The 13912-nt window shown below is 45.2% G+C and overlaps 1 protein-coding gene across 3 annotated transcripts in view; it reads right to left on the bottom strand.

Annotated features, from left to right (window-relative positions):
* Positions 1-13912, bottom strand: part of YWHAE (tyrosine 3-monooxygenase/tryptophan 5-monooxygenase activation protein epsilon) — a 61679-nt gene that overhangs the window by 19328 nt on the left and 28439 nt on the right. For 2 of the 3 annotated variants that reach the window (XM_003912049.4, XM_009189299.3), the window contains exon 2: positions 1015-1214. In XM_003912049.4, coding sequence (XP_003912098.1) covers positions 1015-1214 — 200 coding nt within the window. Of the gene's footprint in view, positions 1-1014; positions 1215-6501; positions 6535-13912 lie in introns of all 3 variants that reach the window. The other variant, XM_009189300.4, reaches the window with a different exon arrangement.

The raw sequence follows: 13912 nt of genomic DNA on the forward strand, positions 1-13912 counted from the left end.
AAAAAAAAAAAAAAAAAAAGAAAAAGAAAAAAGGCCGGCCACGGTGGCTCACACCTGTAATCCCAGCACTTTGGAAGGCCGAGGCGGGCGGATCACGAGGTCAGGAAATTGAGACCATCCTGGCTAACATGGTGAAACCCCGTGTCTGCTAAAAATACAAAAAATTAACCGGGTGTGGTGGCTGGCACAGTAGTCCCAGCTACTGTGGAGGCTGAGGCAGGAGAATGGCGTGAACCCAGGAGGCGGAGCTTGCAGTGAGTGGAGATCGCGCCACTGCACTCCAGCCTGGGTGACAAGGGGAGTCTGGGGGGGCGGGGGAAAGAGGAATGAGACAAATTAACCCAATATATTTGTTGTGTGTGTGTGTGTGTGTGTGTGTTTTTTTTTTTTTTTTGAGACAGAGTCTTACTCTGTCACCCAGGCAGGAGTGCAGTGGCACGATCTCGGCTCACTGCAAGCTCCGCCTCTCGGGTTCACGCCATTCTCCTGCCTCAGCCTCCAGAGTAGCTGGGACTACAGGCGCCCGACACCACGCCTGGCTAATTTTTTCTATTTTTAGTAGAGACGGGGTTTCACCATGTTAGCCAGGATGGTCTGGATCTCCTGACCTTGTGATCCGCCCGCCTCGGCCTCCCAGAGTGCTGGGATTACAGGAATGAGCCACCATGCCCAGCCAACCCACCGTATTTTTTTTAAAAACAGTCATCATTTTGCTTGAAAATACAACAGTTCCCCCTTACCCAAGAGGCGTCCATTCTGAGACCAGCCAGTGGATGTATTGAAACCATGAATAATACCAAATCTGATATAGACTATGTTTTGTCCTATACATACATAGCCATGGGAAAGTTTAACTTATAAACTAGGCACAAAGATTAATAACGGAAACATTATAACATACTGTAATGTAAGTTATATGAATGCAGTCTCCTTCTCTCTCAAAACCTCTTAGTGTACTGTCCTACAGGTAACTCAAACTGTGCATAAGGGGGGACGACGGCACAGCAATCTCACCATTTGCCGATATTCCCGAATCATTTTTAGCTTGTCTTCTCCTCCCTTGTTTTCTTCTTTCTGTTCAATGCTGCTGATTATTCTCCAGGAGGCTCTTCTAGCTCCAATCACATTCTTATATGCAACAGATAGGAGGTTTCTTTCTTCAACTGTCAGCTCCACATCCATCCCTGCTACTTTCTTCATTGACTCCACCATTTCTGCATGGGAAAAGGAAAAGTCAGATCTTACAAACTGGAAGTTTTCTTAACATATCCCATTCAAAGTAGGTTTTCTTCTGTCAAGCTACTGGAAAAAAAATTTTTCAACAAAAATAATTTCATAATCATCAAAACTAATATGAGTAAAAAGCCAAAAACATGTAAAGGAAACCAAACTAAGAGCCAACGCAAAGACTCTAGAATGTAAGTTCTATGGAATCAGGAAGACTTCATATACTGTCTAATACAATTTAGTGTGGTCTGAAAGCACCTCTCTAATTAGGCATAGCTAACCATTTTCCAGCCAAAAAAAAGAAAAAAAAAAGCCGCCAGTTTAAGAGAAAGATTAAGAATTTACAGATGCTAAAACGTATTGTCTTACAAATAAATAGTATTTCCAAAAAAACAAGAGAAGGGGCAATTTGTTCATACAGCAAAAATGTACGGAGTGTATGGTTGGCCACCAACAGACTTTGGATGTTTTCTATCCTTCCTCGTATGAAGCTCCTTCTGGTGAAACTTCTGATGACTCCTATTTGTTACCACTAGGTGGCGAGCAAAGAAAGGGGCCCAGAGAAGCCTTGGGATCTATCGCAAGCATAGGGAAATACAGCTAACACAACAGCGTGTGAATGCAAAGCCCAACAGCACAAGAAATAGTAACTGAATGAATACATTAACAGAAACTTATTTTGATGCCCTATTACCACGTGGCTCTCCAACATTACCCACGTTTGAATCTTTGGTGATGAGACTCAAGAATCTGCATTTTAGGCCAGCAGTAGTGGCTCATACCCCTAGCACTTTGGGAACTGAGGCACGAGAATCACTTGAGCTCAGGAGTTCAAGACCAGCCAGGGCAACACGGTCAGATCCTGTCTCTAAAAAATTAAAATAGAGGCTGGACATGCTGGTAGTCCCAGCACTTTGGCAGGCCGAGGTGGGCGCATTACGAGGTCAAGAGATAGAGACTATTCTGGCCAACATGGTGAAACACCGTCTTTACAAAAAATACAAAAAAATTAGCTGGGCGTGGTGATGCGCACCTGTACTCCCAGGTACTCCAGAGACTGAGACAGGAGAATCGCTTGAACCTGGGAGGTGGAGATTGCAGTGAGCCAACACTGTGCCACTGCACTCCAGCCTGGCAACAGACGGAGACTCTACCTCAAAATTAATTAATTAATTAAAATTAAAATAGGCTGGATGCAGTGGCTTACGCCTATAATCCCAGAACTGTGGGAGGCCAAGGTGGGCAGATCACTTGAGGTCACGAATTCAAGACCAGCCTGACCAATATGCACACCACCACAATCCCAGCTACTTGGGAAGCTGACGCAGCAGAATAGCTTGAACTCAGGAGGCAGAGATTGCAGTGAGCTGAGATCGCGCCACTGTATTGCCACTCGGGGCAACATAGCAAGACTCGTCTCAAAACAACAACAACAACAAAAATTATCTGCATTTAAATAAGCATCCTTAGCATTCATTAACACCCTAAGCATAAATATACTTTAACTAACAGGTATAAAGAGATGGTGACTTCATAAAACACTACTAAATTGGGTGGGCACAGTGGCTCAAGCCTGTAATCTCAGCACTTTGGGAGGCCAAGTCTGATGGATTGCCTGAGGTCAGGAATTCGAGAACAGCCTGGCCAACACGGTGAAACCCCGTCTCTACTAAAAATACAAAAATTAGCTGGGCATGGTGGTGTACGCTTGTAATCCCAGCTACCATGGAGGCTGAGGCAGGAGAATTGCTTGAACCTGAGAGGCAGACGCTGCAGTGAACTGAGATCGCGCCACTGCACTCCAGCCTGGGTGACAGAGCGAGACTCCGTATCCAAAAAAAAAAAAAACAAAACAAAACCCAAAACAAAACCCAAAACATTACTAAATTAAGGGGAGTGTGCCTAATGTATCCAGGAAAATATGTTTCAAAAATTAATCCTTTTGGGAATATAAAAAAAAGAGAATATTTTGTAAAGTCTCTTTGAAAAAAAATTGGCAATGTTTTAATAAACATTTACCACATGACTCAGCAATCCTAGTTCTATGTATTATACAGAAGAAAAATAAACCTTTACAAAGACTTTTACACACTCACTCACTCACAGCAACTATATTAATAGCCAAAAAGTGGAAACCACACAAATGTGCATCCAGAGGGGAAATGAATAAGCAAACTGGTGCTCATATCTGTAAGATGGGCACCACTCGAAAGTAAAGAATTCACTGTCCATGCACAGTAGCTCACATCTCTAATCGCAGCATTTGGGGAGGCCAAGACAGGAGGATTACTCGAGCCCAGCAGTTTGAGACCAACCTGGGCAACATGGTGAGACACTGCCTCTGCAATAATTAGCTAGGTGTGGGGGTGTGTGCCTGTAGTCTCAACTACTCAGGAGGCTAAGGCAAGAGAACTGCTTGAGCCCAGGAATTCAGGCCTGCAGTGAGCTATTAGGTTGGTGCAAAACTAACTGCGGATTTTGCTATTAAAAGTAATGGTAAAAACCACAATTACTTTGTATAATACTAACACTGTACTCCAGCTTGGATGACAGAGCAAGAGACCCTGTGTCCAGAAAGAGAAGAGGAGGAGGGGAGAAAATAATTAACTGATAACAAGCAACAACATGGAATAATCTCAAAAAGATATTAAGTGAAAAGAGCTAGATTAAAAAGACTTTATCATTCCATTTATATCAAACTACAAAAAACACAAACTAAAAAGACAAAGCAAATGGTTATCAAGGTGCAGGGGTGAAGTGAGGGGCTTTTGTGCAAAGGAGAGCTCACGGAATTGTACCCATAGAAGTGGCACGTTTAACTGTACACCTCAAGCTGAGGTTTCTAATGCAATTCTGAACCATTAAAGAAGGATGGGCCGGGCGCGGTGGCTCAAGCCTGTAATCCCAGCACTTTGGGAGGCCGAGACGGGCGGATCACGAGGTCAGGAGATCGAGACCATCCTGGCTAACACGGTGAAACCCCGTCTCTACTAAAAAATACAAAAAAACTAGCCGGGCGAGGTGGCGGGCGCCTGTAGTCCCAGCTACTCCGGAGGCTGAGGCAGGAGGATGGCGTGAACCCAGGAGGCGGAGCTTGCAGTGAGCTGAGATCCGGCCACTGCACTCCAGCCTGGGTGACAGAGCGAGACTCCGTCTCAAAAAAAAAAAAAAAAAAAAAAAAAAAGAAGGATGACACGTCGGGTGCAGTGGCTCACACCTGTCATCTTAGCACTTTGGGAGGCTGAGGCAGGTTGGTCACCTGAGGTCAGGAGTTCAAGACCAGCCTGGCCAACATGGTGACACCACGTCTCTACTAAAAATACACAAATTAGACTGGGCACGGTAGCTCACGCCTGTAATCCCAGCACTTTGGGAGGCCGAGACAGGCGGATCACGAGGTCAGGAGATCGAGACCATCCTGGCTAACATGGTGAAACCCCATCTCTACTAAAAAATACAAAAAATTAGCCGGACGTGGTGGCACATGCCTGTAATTCCAGCTACTCAAGAGGCTAAGGCAGGAGAATCACTTGAACTCGGGAGGCGGAGGTTGCAGTGAGTGGAGATCGCGCCACTGCACTCCAGTCTGGGCAACAAGAGCAAAACTCCATCTCAAAAAAAAAGAAAAACAAAAATACAAAAAATAGCCGGGCACGGTGGCAGGCGCCTGTAGTGCCAGCTACTCAGGAGGGTGAGGCAGGGGAATGGCTTGAACCCCGGAGACGGAGCTTGCAGTGAGCTGAGATCGCACCATTGCACTCCAGCCTGGGCAACAGAGTGAGATTCTGTCTCCAAAAACACAAAATTTTACAATATGGTAGTAAGACCACTCATTAATTCATTTGTAGGAGTCTGAAAGCATTCATCTAAAACATGCCCAATTTTGTCTTCTAAACCATAGTCATGAAACAGGCTAAATTTAGAAGCAGCGGACTAAGTAATCTCACCTCCACACGAGTTTAATTCTCAAAAATCAGCAAGTCAAATGTAACTCAGAGGTAAGCCTGTAATTAAACTTTCGTGTTTTTTTTTTGTTTGTCTGTTTGTTTGTTTGAGACGCAGTCTGCTCTGTCGCCCAGGCTAGAGTGCAGTGGCGCGATCTTGGTTCACTGCAAGTTCTGCCTCCTGGCTTCACACCATTCTCCTGCCTCAGCCTCCCGAGTAGCTGGAACTACAGGCGCCCACCACCACGCCCGGCTAATTTTTTGTATTTTTAGTAGAGATGGGGTTTCACCGTGTTAATCAGGATAGTCTCGATCTCCTGATCTCGAGATCCGCCTGCCTCAGCCTCCCAACGTGCTGGGATTGTAGGCGTGAACCACCGCGCCCAGCTAATTAACCTTTCTAAACTGATCGCAAAGTAAATCTTAATCCAGCTACACAAAAACAGTACCATTAATTCTTTTAATTTTAAGGCTTTACAATATTCTATACAGAAAAACTACGCACAGATGTCCAATACTACCAAAAATTTAAGTTACATATCTCGAATATTATTCCACATGATTTCATTTTCTTCAAATTTCTGTGCTTTACAAATTTTCAACAATGAAGACTCAGTATTTTTATAATGCAAGGGGAAATATATTTATAACACTCAGTGATGCTCTACTGTTTCAGATTCAAGCATAAATGCCTTCATTTTAGATATAAACAAAACAATGCACAGACTGGTAAAATTACAGAAGCAACAGTTAGTTATCCCTTTAATAATACCTTTATTTATATATAATTCGCCTACCGTAACAATTCACCCATTTAAAGTGTACCATTTGGCCGGGAGCAGGGGTGAGCCCCTGTAATCCCAGCACTTTTGGGAGGTCAAGGTGGGTGGATCACGAGGTCAGGAGATCAGGAACAGCCTGGCCAACATGGTAAAACCCCATCTCTACTAAAAATACAAAAATTAGCTGGGCATGGTGGCGGGTGCCTGTAGCCGCAGCTAATCAGGAGGCTGAGGCAAGAGATTTGCTTGAACCCGGGAGGCGGAGGTTGCAGTGAGCCGAGATGGCGCCACTGCACTACAGCCTGGGCGACAGAGAGAGGCTCTGTTTCCAAAAAATAAATAAATAAACTCTTCCATTCAATGGTTTTTAGTATATTCACAGAACTCTGCAATCATCATAATTTTAGATTTTCATCACTTCAAAAAGAAAGGCCCGAACCCCACTAACGATCACTTCCCATGTACCCGAACCCCAGCCCAAGGCAACCACGATCTACTTTCCGCCTCTACACACTTGTCTCTTATGCACATTTCAGGTGTGGGCATACCTTGGAAGATACTGCGGGTTCAGTTCCAGAGCACTGCAAAAAAAAAATATTGCAATAAAGCAAGTCACATGAAATTTTGTGTTTCCCAGTGCATAGAAAAGTTATGTTTAAACTACACTGTAATCTATTAAGTGTACAACAGCATTATGTCTAAACAATGTACATATCTTAATTTAAAAACACCTTATTGCTAAAAAATGCTAATGCTCTTCTGAGCCTTCAGCAAGTGATAATATTTTGCTGTTGGAAGGTTTTGCCTTGATGTTGATGGCTACTGACTGATTAGGGTGACCGCTGCTGAAGGTTGGAGTGGCCGCAGCAAGACAATGAAGTCTGCCATGTTGATGGACTTTTCATTTCCTGCATGATTTCTTTGAAGCATCTGATGCTGCTGGACAGCATTTACCCACAAAAAAAACTTTCTTTTTTTTTTTGAGACAGAGTCTTGCTCTGTCACCCAGGCAGTGGCACTATCTCAGCTCACTGCAGCCTCTGCCTCCAGGGTTCAAGCAATTCTCCTGCCTCAGACTCCTGAGTAGCTGAGACTACAAGCGAGCGCCACCATGCCCGGCTAACTTTTCTATTTTTACTAGAGACGGGGTTTCAGCATGTTGGTGAGGCTGGTCTTAAACTCCTGACCTCAGGTGATCTGCCCACCTGCTGTGTTAACAGGCACAAAAACAACATTGCAGGTCGGGCGTGGTGGCTCATGTCTGTAATCCCAGCACTTTGGGAGACCAAGGCAGGTGGATCACGAGGTCAGGAGTCCAAGACCAGCCTGGACAAGATAGTGAAACCCCATCTCTATTTAAAAAAAAAACAAACCTTGCTCTCCTTATACAACTTCATCAGAGCTCCAGGTGACCAAGAACAGTGTGTGAGTGAGAGAGAAAGAATTGTATGGTGTGTGTGTTTTGAAACAGTCTCACTCTGTCACCCAAGATGATACAGTGGCACCATCTCAGCTCACTACAGCTTCAACCTTCCCAGCTCAAGCAATGCTCCAATCTCAGCCTCTTGCGTAGCTGGGACTACAGAGGTGTACACCATTATACCCAGCTAATTTTTATTATTTTTTGTAGAGACAGGGTTTTCCCATGTTCCTCAGGCTGGTCTTGAATTCTTATGCTCAAGTGCCCCACCCACCTTGGCCTCCCATAGTGCTGGGATTACAGTTGTGCACCACTGCACCCAGCCTCGGGGTATTTTCAATGTGCAGTAATATATTAAAGGTAGTTTTTTTTTTTCTGAGTACTAAGTTTCAACAGTGGGCTTAAGATATTCAGAAAACCATGCTGTAAACAGAAGTGCTGTCTTCCAGGCTTTGCTGTTCCATTTATAAACCAGGCAGAGTAAATTTAGCATAATTCTTAAAGAGGCCTCGAATTTTTGAAACGGTCAATGAGCACCGCTTTCAATTTAAAGTCACCAGCTGCATCAGCCCCTAACTGCATCAGCCTGTCTTAGCCAGACACACTGACTTCTCTCTAGCTAGGAAAAGTCCTAGACAGCATTTTCTTCTAATACAAGGCTGTTTTGTCTACACTGAAAATCTATTTGGTGTGGTCACCATCAATAATCTTAGCTAAATCTTCTGCATAATTAGATGCAGCATCTACATCAGCACCTGCTACTTGACCTTGTACTTTTTTTTTTTTTGAGACAGTGTCTCACTTTGTCACTAAGGCTGGAGTGCTGTCACAACGTCTCGATTCACTGCAACCTCCGCCTCCTGGGTTGAAGCGATTCTCCTGCCTCCGTTTCCCAAGTAGCTGGGATTACAGGTGTCTGCCAACACGCCCAGCTAATTTTTTGTATTTTTTAGTAGAGGCAGGGTTTCACCATGTTGGTCAGGATGGTCTTTAATTCCTCACCTCGTGATCTGCCCACCGTGGCCTCCCAAAGCGCTGGGATGACAGGCGTGAGCCACAGTGCTCAGCCAACCTTGTACTTTTTAAGTAATGGAGATGGCGTCTTTCCTTAAACCTCATGAACCAACTTCTGCTAGCTTCCAGCTTTACATCTGTAGCTTTCACACCTCTCTCAGCTTTCTTAAATTTCAAGAGAGTTGGAGGGTTAGTCTGAATGAGGCTTTGGCTTAAGGGAATAGTGTGGCAGTTCTGATCTTCTATTCAGACCACTAAAACTTTCTGTCAGCAAGAAGGCTGTTTTGCTTTCATCACTGCTGTGTTCACTGGAGTAGCACTTTTTAATTTCCTTGAAGAACGTCTCCCTTGCATTCACAACTGTGGTGCAAGAGGACCAGCTTTCAGACCATTATCTCGGCTTTTAAGGTAGCCTTCCTTCCTCAGCTTAATCGTTTCCACCTAAAGTGAGAGACTGGGACTTATCCTTTCCCTTAAACACTTAGAAGCAATTGCAGGGTTGTTAATTGGCCTAATTTAAATATTGTTGTGTTTCAGGTAATAGGTAACCCTAAGGGGAGGCAGAGAGACAAGCAGTCAGAACACAAACAAGAGGTCATGCCTATAATCCCAATATTTGGGAGGCCGAAGGCAGGAAGATCATTTGAGCCTAGGAGTTCAAGATCAGCCTGGGCAACAGGTGAGACCCCATCTCTACAAAAAACACAAAAACTAGCCAGGAATGGTGATGTGTGCCTGTCGTCCCAGCTTCTCAGGAGGCTGAGGCAGGAGGATTGCTTCATCCCAGGAGGTCAAGGCTGCAGTGAGCCATGATCACAAGACTGTAGCCTGGTGACAGAGTGAGACCCTGTCTCAAAAAATCAATAGTAAAAGAATACAGGCCGGGTGTGGTGGCTCATGCTGTAATCCCAGCACTTTGGGAGGCTGAGGCAGGCAGATCACATGAGGTCAGGAGTTCGAGACCACCCTCACCAACATGGAGAAATCCCGTCTCTACTAAAAATACAAAAAAAATAGCCAGGCGTGGTGGTGCATGCCTGTAATCCCAGCTACTCAGGAGGCTAAGGCAGGAGAATTGTTGAACTCAGGAGGTGGAAACTGCAGTGAGCTGAGATCGCACCACTGCACTCTAACCTGAGCAACAAGAGTGAAACTCTGTCTCAAAAAACAAACAAAAAGGAATACACACATCAATTAATTTCCCTCAGTTCATGGATCCCCAGAACAATTACAATAGTAATGTCAAAGATTACTGATCACAGATAACCACTACAACATATAATGAAAAGTTTGAGGCTGGGCGTCGTGGCTCACACCTGTAATCCCAGAACTTTAGGACGGCCAAGAAGGGTGGATCACCAGGTCAGGAGATCAAGACCATCCTGGCTAACACGGAGAAACCCTGTCTCTACTAAATAATACAAAAAAAAATTAGCCACGCGTGGTGGCGGGCGCCTGCAGTCCCAGCTACTCGGGAGGCTGAGGCAGGAGAATGGCGTGAACCCAGGAGGCGGAACTTGCAGTGAGTAGAGACTGCGCCACTGCGCTCCAGCCTGGGTAACAAAGCAAGACTCCATTTCAAAAAAAACAAGTGTAAAATATTGCACAAGTTACCAAAACAGTGACACAGAGTGAGCACCTGCGTTGGAAAATGGCACCAACAGACTTGCTCAAAGCAGGTTCCAGAAACCTTCCGTTTGTTTTGTAAAAATGTAGTATCCGTGAAGTACAATAAACAAGGTGTGCCTATGAACAGAACCTACAGTACGGAGCCTGCTGTGACTGGCTTCTTTCCCATAGCATGGTCTCAAGGTTCACACCTAGTGTAGCCTGGCATCAGTACTTCACCTATTGTATGGATATACCATGATTTAAAAATCCATTCATTAAGCTGGGGCGGTGGCTCACGCCATCTCAGAAATCTGGGAGGCGGTTGCATTACCTGAGGTCAGGAGTTCAGGAACAGCCTGGCCAAAACATGACAAAACCCCGTCTCCACTAAAAATACAAAAATGAGCCTGCCATGACGGCGCATGTCTGTAATCCCAGCTACTCGGGAGGCAGACGCAGGAGAATCACTTGAGTCCAGGAGGTGGAGACTGCAGTGAGCTGAGATCACGCCACTGCAGGTCAGCCTGGGCAACACAGCGAGACTGTCTCCAAAAGAAAAACAAAAAGTAAGGGAAAAAAAAGGCTGGGCGCAGTGGCTCACACCTGTAATCCAAGCACTCTGGGAGGCCGAGGCAGGCAGATCACGAGGTCAAGAGATCGAGACCAGTCTGGCCAACACATGGTGAAACCCTGTCTCTACTAAAGAAACAAAAATTAGCCGAGTGTGGTGGCACACGCCTGTAGTCCCGGCTACTCAGGAGGCTGAGGCAGGAGAATCGCTTGAACACAGGAGGCAGAGGTTGCAGTGACCCGAGATCGCGCCACTCAACTCCAGCCTGGCAACAGAGCAAGACTTGGTCTCGGAGCGGGGGGATCCATTCATCAGTTAATGAACGTTTGGGTTGTTTCCACTTTTGGACTATTATAAACAATGCTGCTACGAACAGTCTTGACGTTTTTGTATGAATATACGCTTTCGGCCGGGCGCGGTGGCTCAAGCCTGTAATCCCAGCACTTTGGGAGGCCGAGACGGGCGGATCACAAGGTCAGGAGATCGAGACCATCCTGGCTAACACGGTGAAACCCCGTCTCTACTAAAAAATACAAAAAACTAAGCTGGGGCAGTGGCGGTAGCCTGTAGTCCCAGCTACTGGGGAGCTGAGGCAGGAGAATGGTGAACCCGGGGCTGGGCTGCAGTGAGCTGAGATCCGGCCACTGCACTCCAGCCTGAAGAGGCGACAAGCCGAGACTCCGTCTCAAAAAAAAGGCAGGCGCGTGAAACCGAGCCTGTAATCCCAGCACTTTGGGAGGCCGAGGCCAGGCGGATCCGCAGGAGTCAGGAGATCCAGAGACCATCCTGGCTAACAGTGAAACCCGTCTCTACTAAAATACAAAAACCTTGAGTGAGGTGGCGGGCCGCCTGTAATCCCAGCTTCTTTCGGGAAGCTGAGGCAGGAATGGCGTAACCGGGAGGCGGAGCTTGCAGTGAGCTGAGATCCGAGCCACTGCACTCAGCCTGGAGTGACAGGAAAGGACTCCGTCTCAAAAAAAAAAAAAACGCTTTCAGTTCCCTTGAGTACACACCTAGGAGGAACTTGAGAGTCACGCACAGTAACTGGCAGGGAAGGGACATCCCCAGAGCTTTTCTCTGGGAGGCTGGCACCATTTTACAATCCCACCAGCAGCACTTGGGATTCCTAATCTGGCTGCATCCTCAGGAACATCTGTTAGTTACGCTTTAAACTAGTCATCCTAGTGGGTGTGAAGCTGTATTTCCTTGTGGTTTTGATTTGCATTTCCTTGATAGCTAATAGTGTTGAACATCTTTTCACGTGCTTATGAGCCTTTTGTGTGTTCTCTGAAGAAATATCTATTCAAACATTTTGCCAAATATTTAATTATTTGTCTTTTCATTACTGCTTTGGAGGAGTTGTTCATTTTTTAAATCCCACCGACTCCTCTACCACAACCCCCCCCCCATCCCTTAAGGTAGCAGATTAAGGAACAGAAGTAGCATGAGTCAGGAGACACTTACTGCTTCAAGAGACAGGGTCTCACTCACTACATTGCCCTGGCTGTATGTAGTGAAGTGGCTATTCACAGGCCCATGATCATAACGAACTATGTAGCCTTAAACTCCTGGCCTCAAGTGATCCTCCCACCTGAGCCTCCCAAGTAACTGGGACTACAGGTGCACACCACCCAGCACACTACTCCTTCAAGAGTAAGAAAAGTTAACTTCTCAATCTCTCCAAACATTCTACGACCAGTGCTTTGTACCAGTTCGCACAAATAATGACTACAATGACACACTCTCCTAATATCACTGTCATCTCTGTCCTTTTAACACCAGTAACAGAAACATAATACTAATGATAATGTACCCCAAAACTATATAGAAAAAGCTGATTTATCCAAAACTCTAGACTGACTACACCCTTCAGCCCTCCCTCAGTAGAGGATGAACTCCAACCATTACATTCACATAAAGGTCCTCAACACAATTAGCACTTCCTGAAGTCACCTTTGCAGCAAGTATTTTATCACTGTGATGTAGGCATTTTGGGGGTGGGGGAAGGCTGTCACGTGCTTGCAGCAGGTGTGATAAAAACTTATGAACCAGAAAACCGAAATGGTCGAAACCACTTCTTTTGGATCCACAGGCAGTTTTGTTACAGTAAGTTTGAGTAACAAAATCGAATTTCTGGAACTTTTCATGATTTGGTGACAATGGGTGGGTGATTAAAATCACCACTCTGAAGAACATAATCCTCACAAGTTAATTAAACATGGTTAAGTCTGTTTAGTTCCAGGGAAGTTTCCCTTCATTGTATGGTAATAACCTAGACACAGATCCACCACAGGGAACCAGCCTGTGTCTGGGACACCCATAATCTGTTGCTGCCAGTAGAGTCAGAAGTTTTTTACCTTGACTTGTTAACTGAGGTTTGGTTTTTGGTTGTGTTCTTTCAAGTATTTATGCATTCATTCAACAAAGTAATTCACAAATAAAACACCCCATGCTAAACTAAGCACTGTTCCAATTGCTTCGCTGTATTAATGCACTTAATCTTCTAAACAGACCTCTGAAGTAGGTACCAATATTATCCCATTTTAGAATATCTCCATATATTGAAGAACATAAAGGTTAAACTGATTCCAGATCACAAAGCCAATGGACTACAATTCGGGGGTCGGACTTGAGCTGCGCTTTAATCATATTGCCTCAGATGTGAATATGTATTTGAATGCATCTGTACGAGGATCCTTTTATTTGCTTCTGTAACAACAGAGGGAAAATAACTGGTTTCAGTGACTCTACCAGAAAGACAAGTTTCATATATTAAAATGTGGTTTAGACCCAGGCATGGTGGCATCTGCCTACAGTCCAACCTACCTGCAGAGCAAGAGGCTTGAGAGGTTCAAAGCCAACGTAGGCAACATAGCGAGACACAGTTTCAACAATAATTTAAAAATAAAATGTGGGGCCAGGAACGGTGGCTCACACCTGTAATCCCAGCACTTTGGGAGGCCGAGACGGGCGGATCACCTGAGGTCAGGAGTTCGAGACCAGCCTGACCAACATGGAGAACTCCGTCTCTACTAAAAGTACAAAATTAGCCAGATGTGGTGGCGCATGCCTGTAATCCCAGCTATTCGGGTGGCTGAGGCAGGAAAATCGCTTGAACCCGAAGGCGGAGGTTGCAGTGAGCCAAGATTTCACCATTGCACTCCTGCCTTGGCAACAAGAGCAAATCTCTGTCGAAAGAAAGAAAGACAGAAAGACAGAGAGCTAGAAAGAAAAGACAGAACAGAAAGAAAGACAGAAAAAGACAGACAGAAAGAAAGAAAAGAAAAGAGGTTTGTTCCCACTTAAAACACATTTCTTTTTCCACCTAGAGGTTCACCACTCT

Source organism: Papio anubis, chromosome 17 (genome assembly GCF_008728515.1).
Source record: "Papio anubis isolate 15944 chromosome 17, Panubis1.0, whole genome shotgun sequence".
NCBI classification, from domain to species: domain Eukaryota; kingdom Metazoa; phylum Chordata; class Mammalia; order Primates; family Cercopithecidae; genus Papio; species Papio anubis.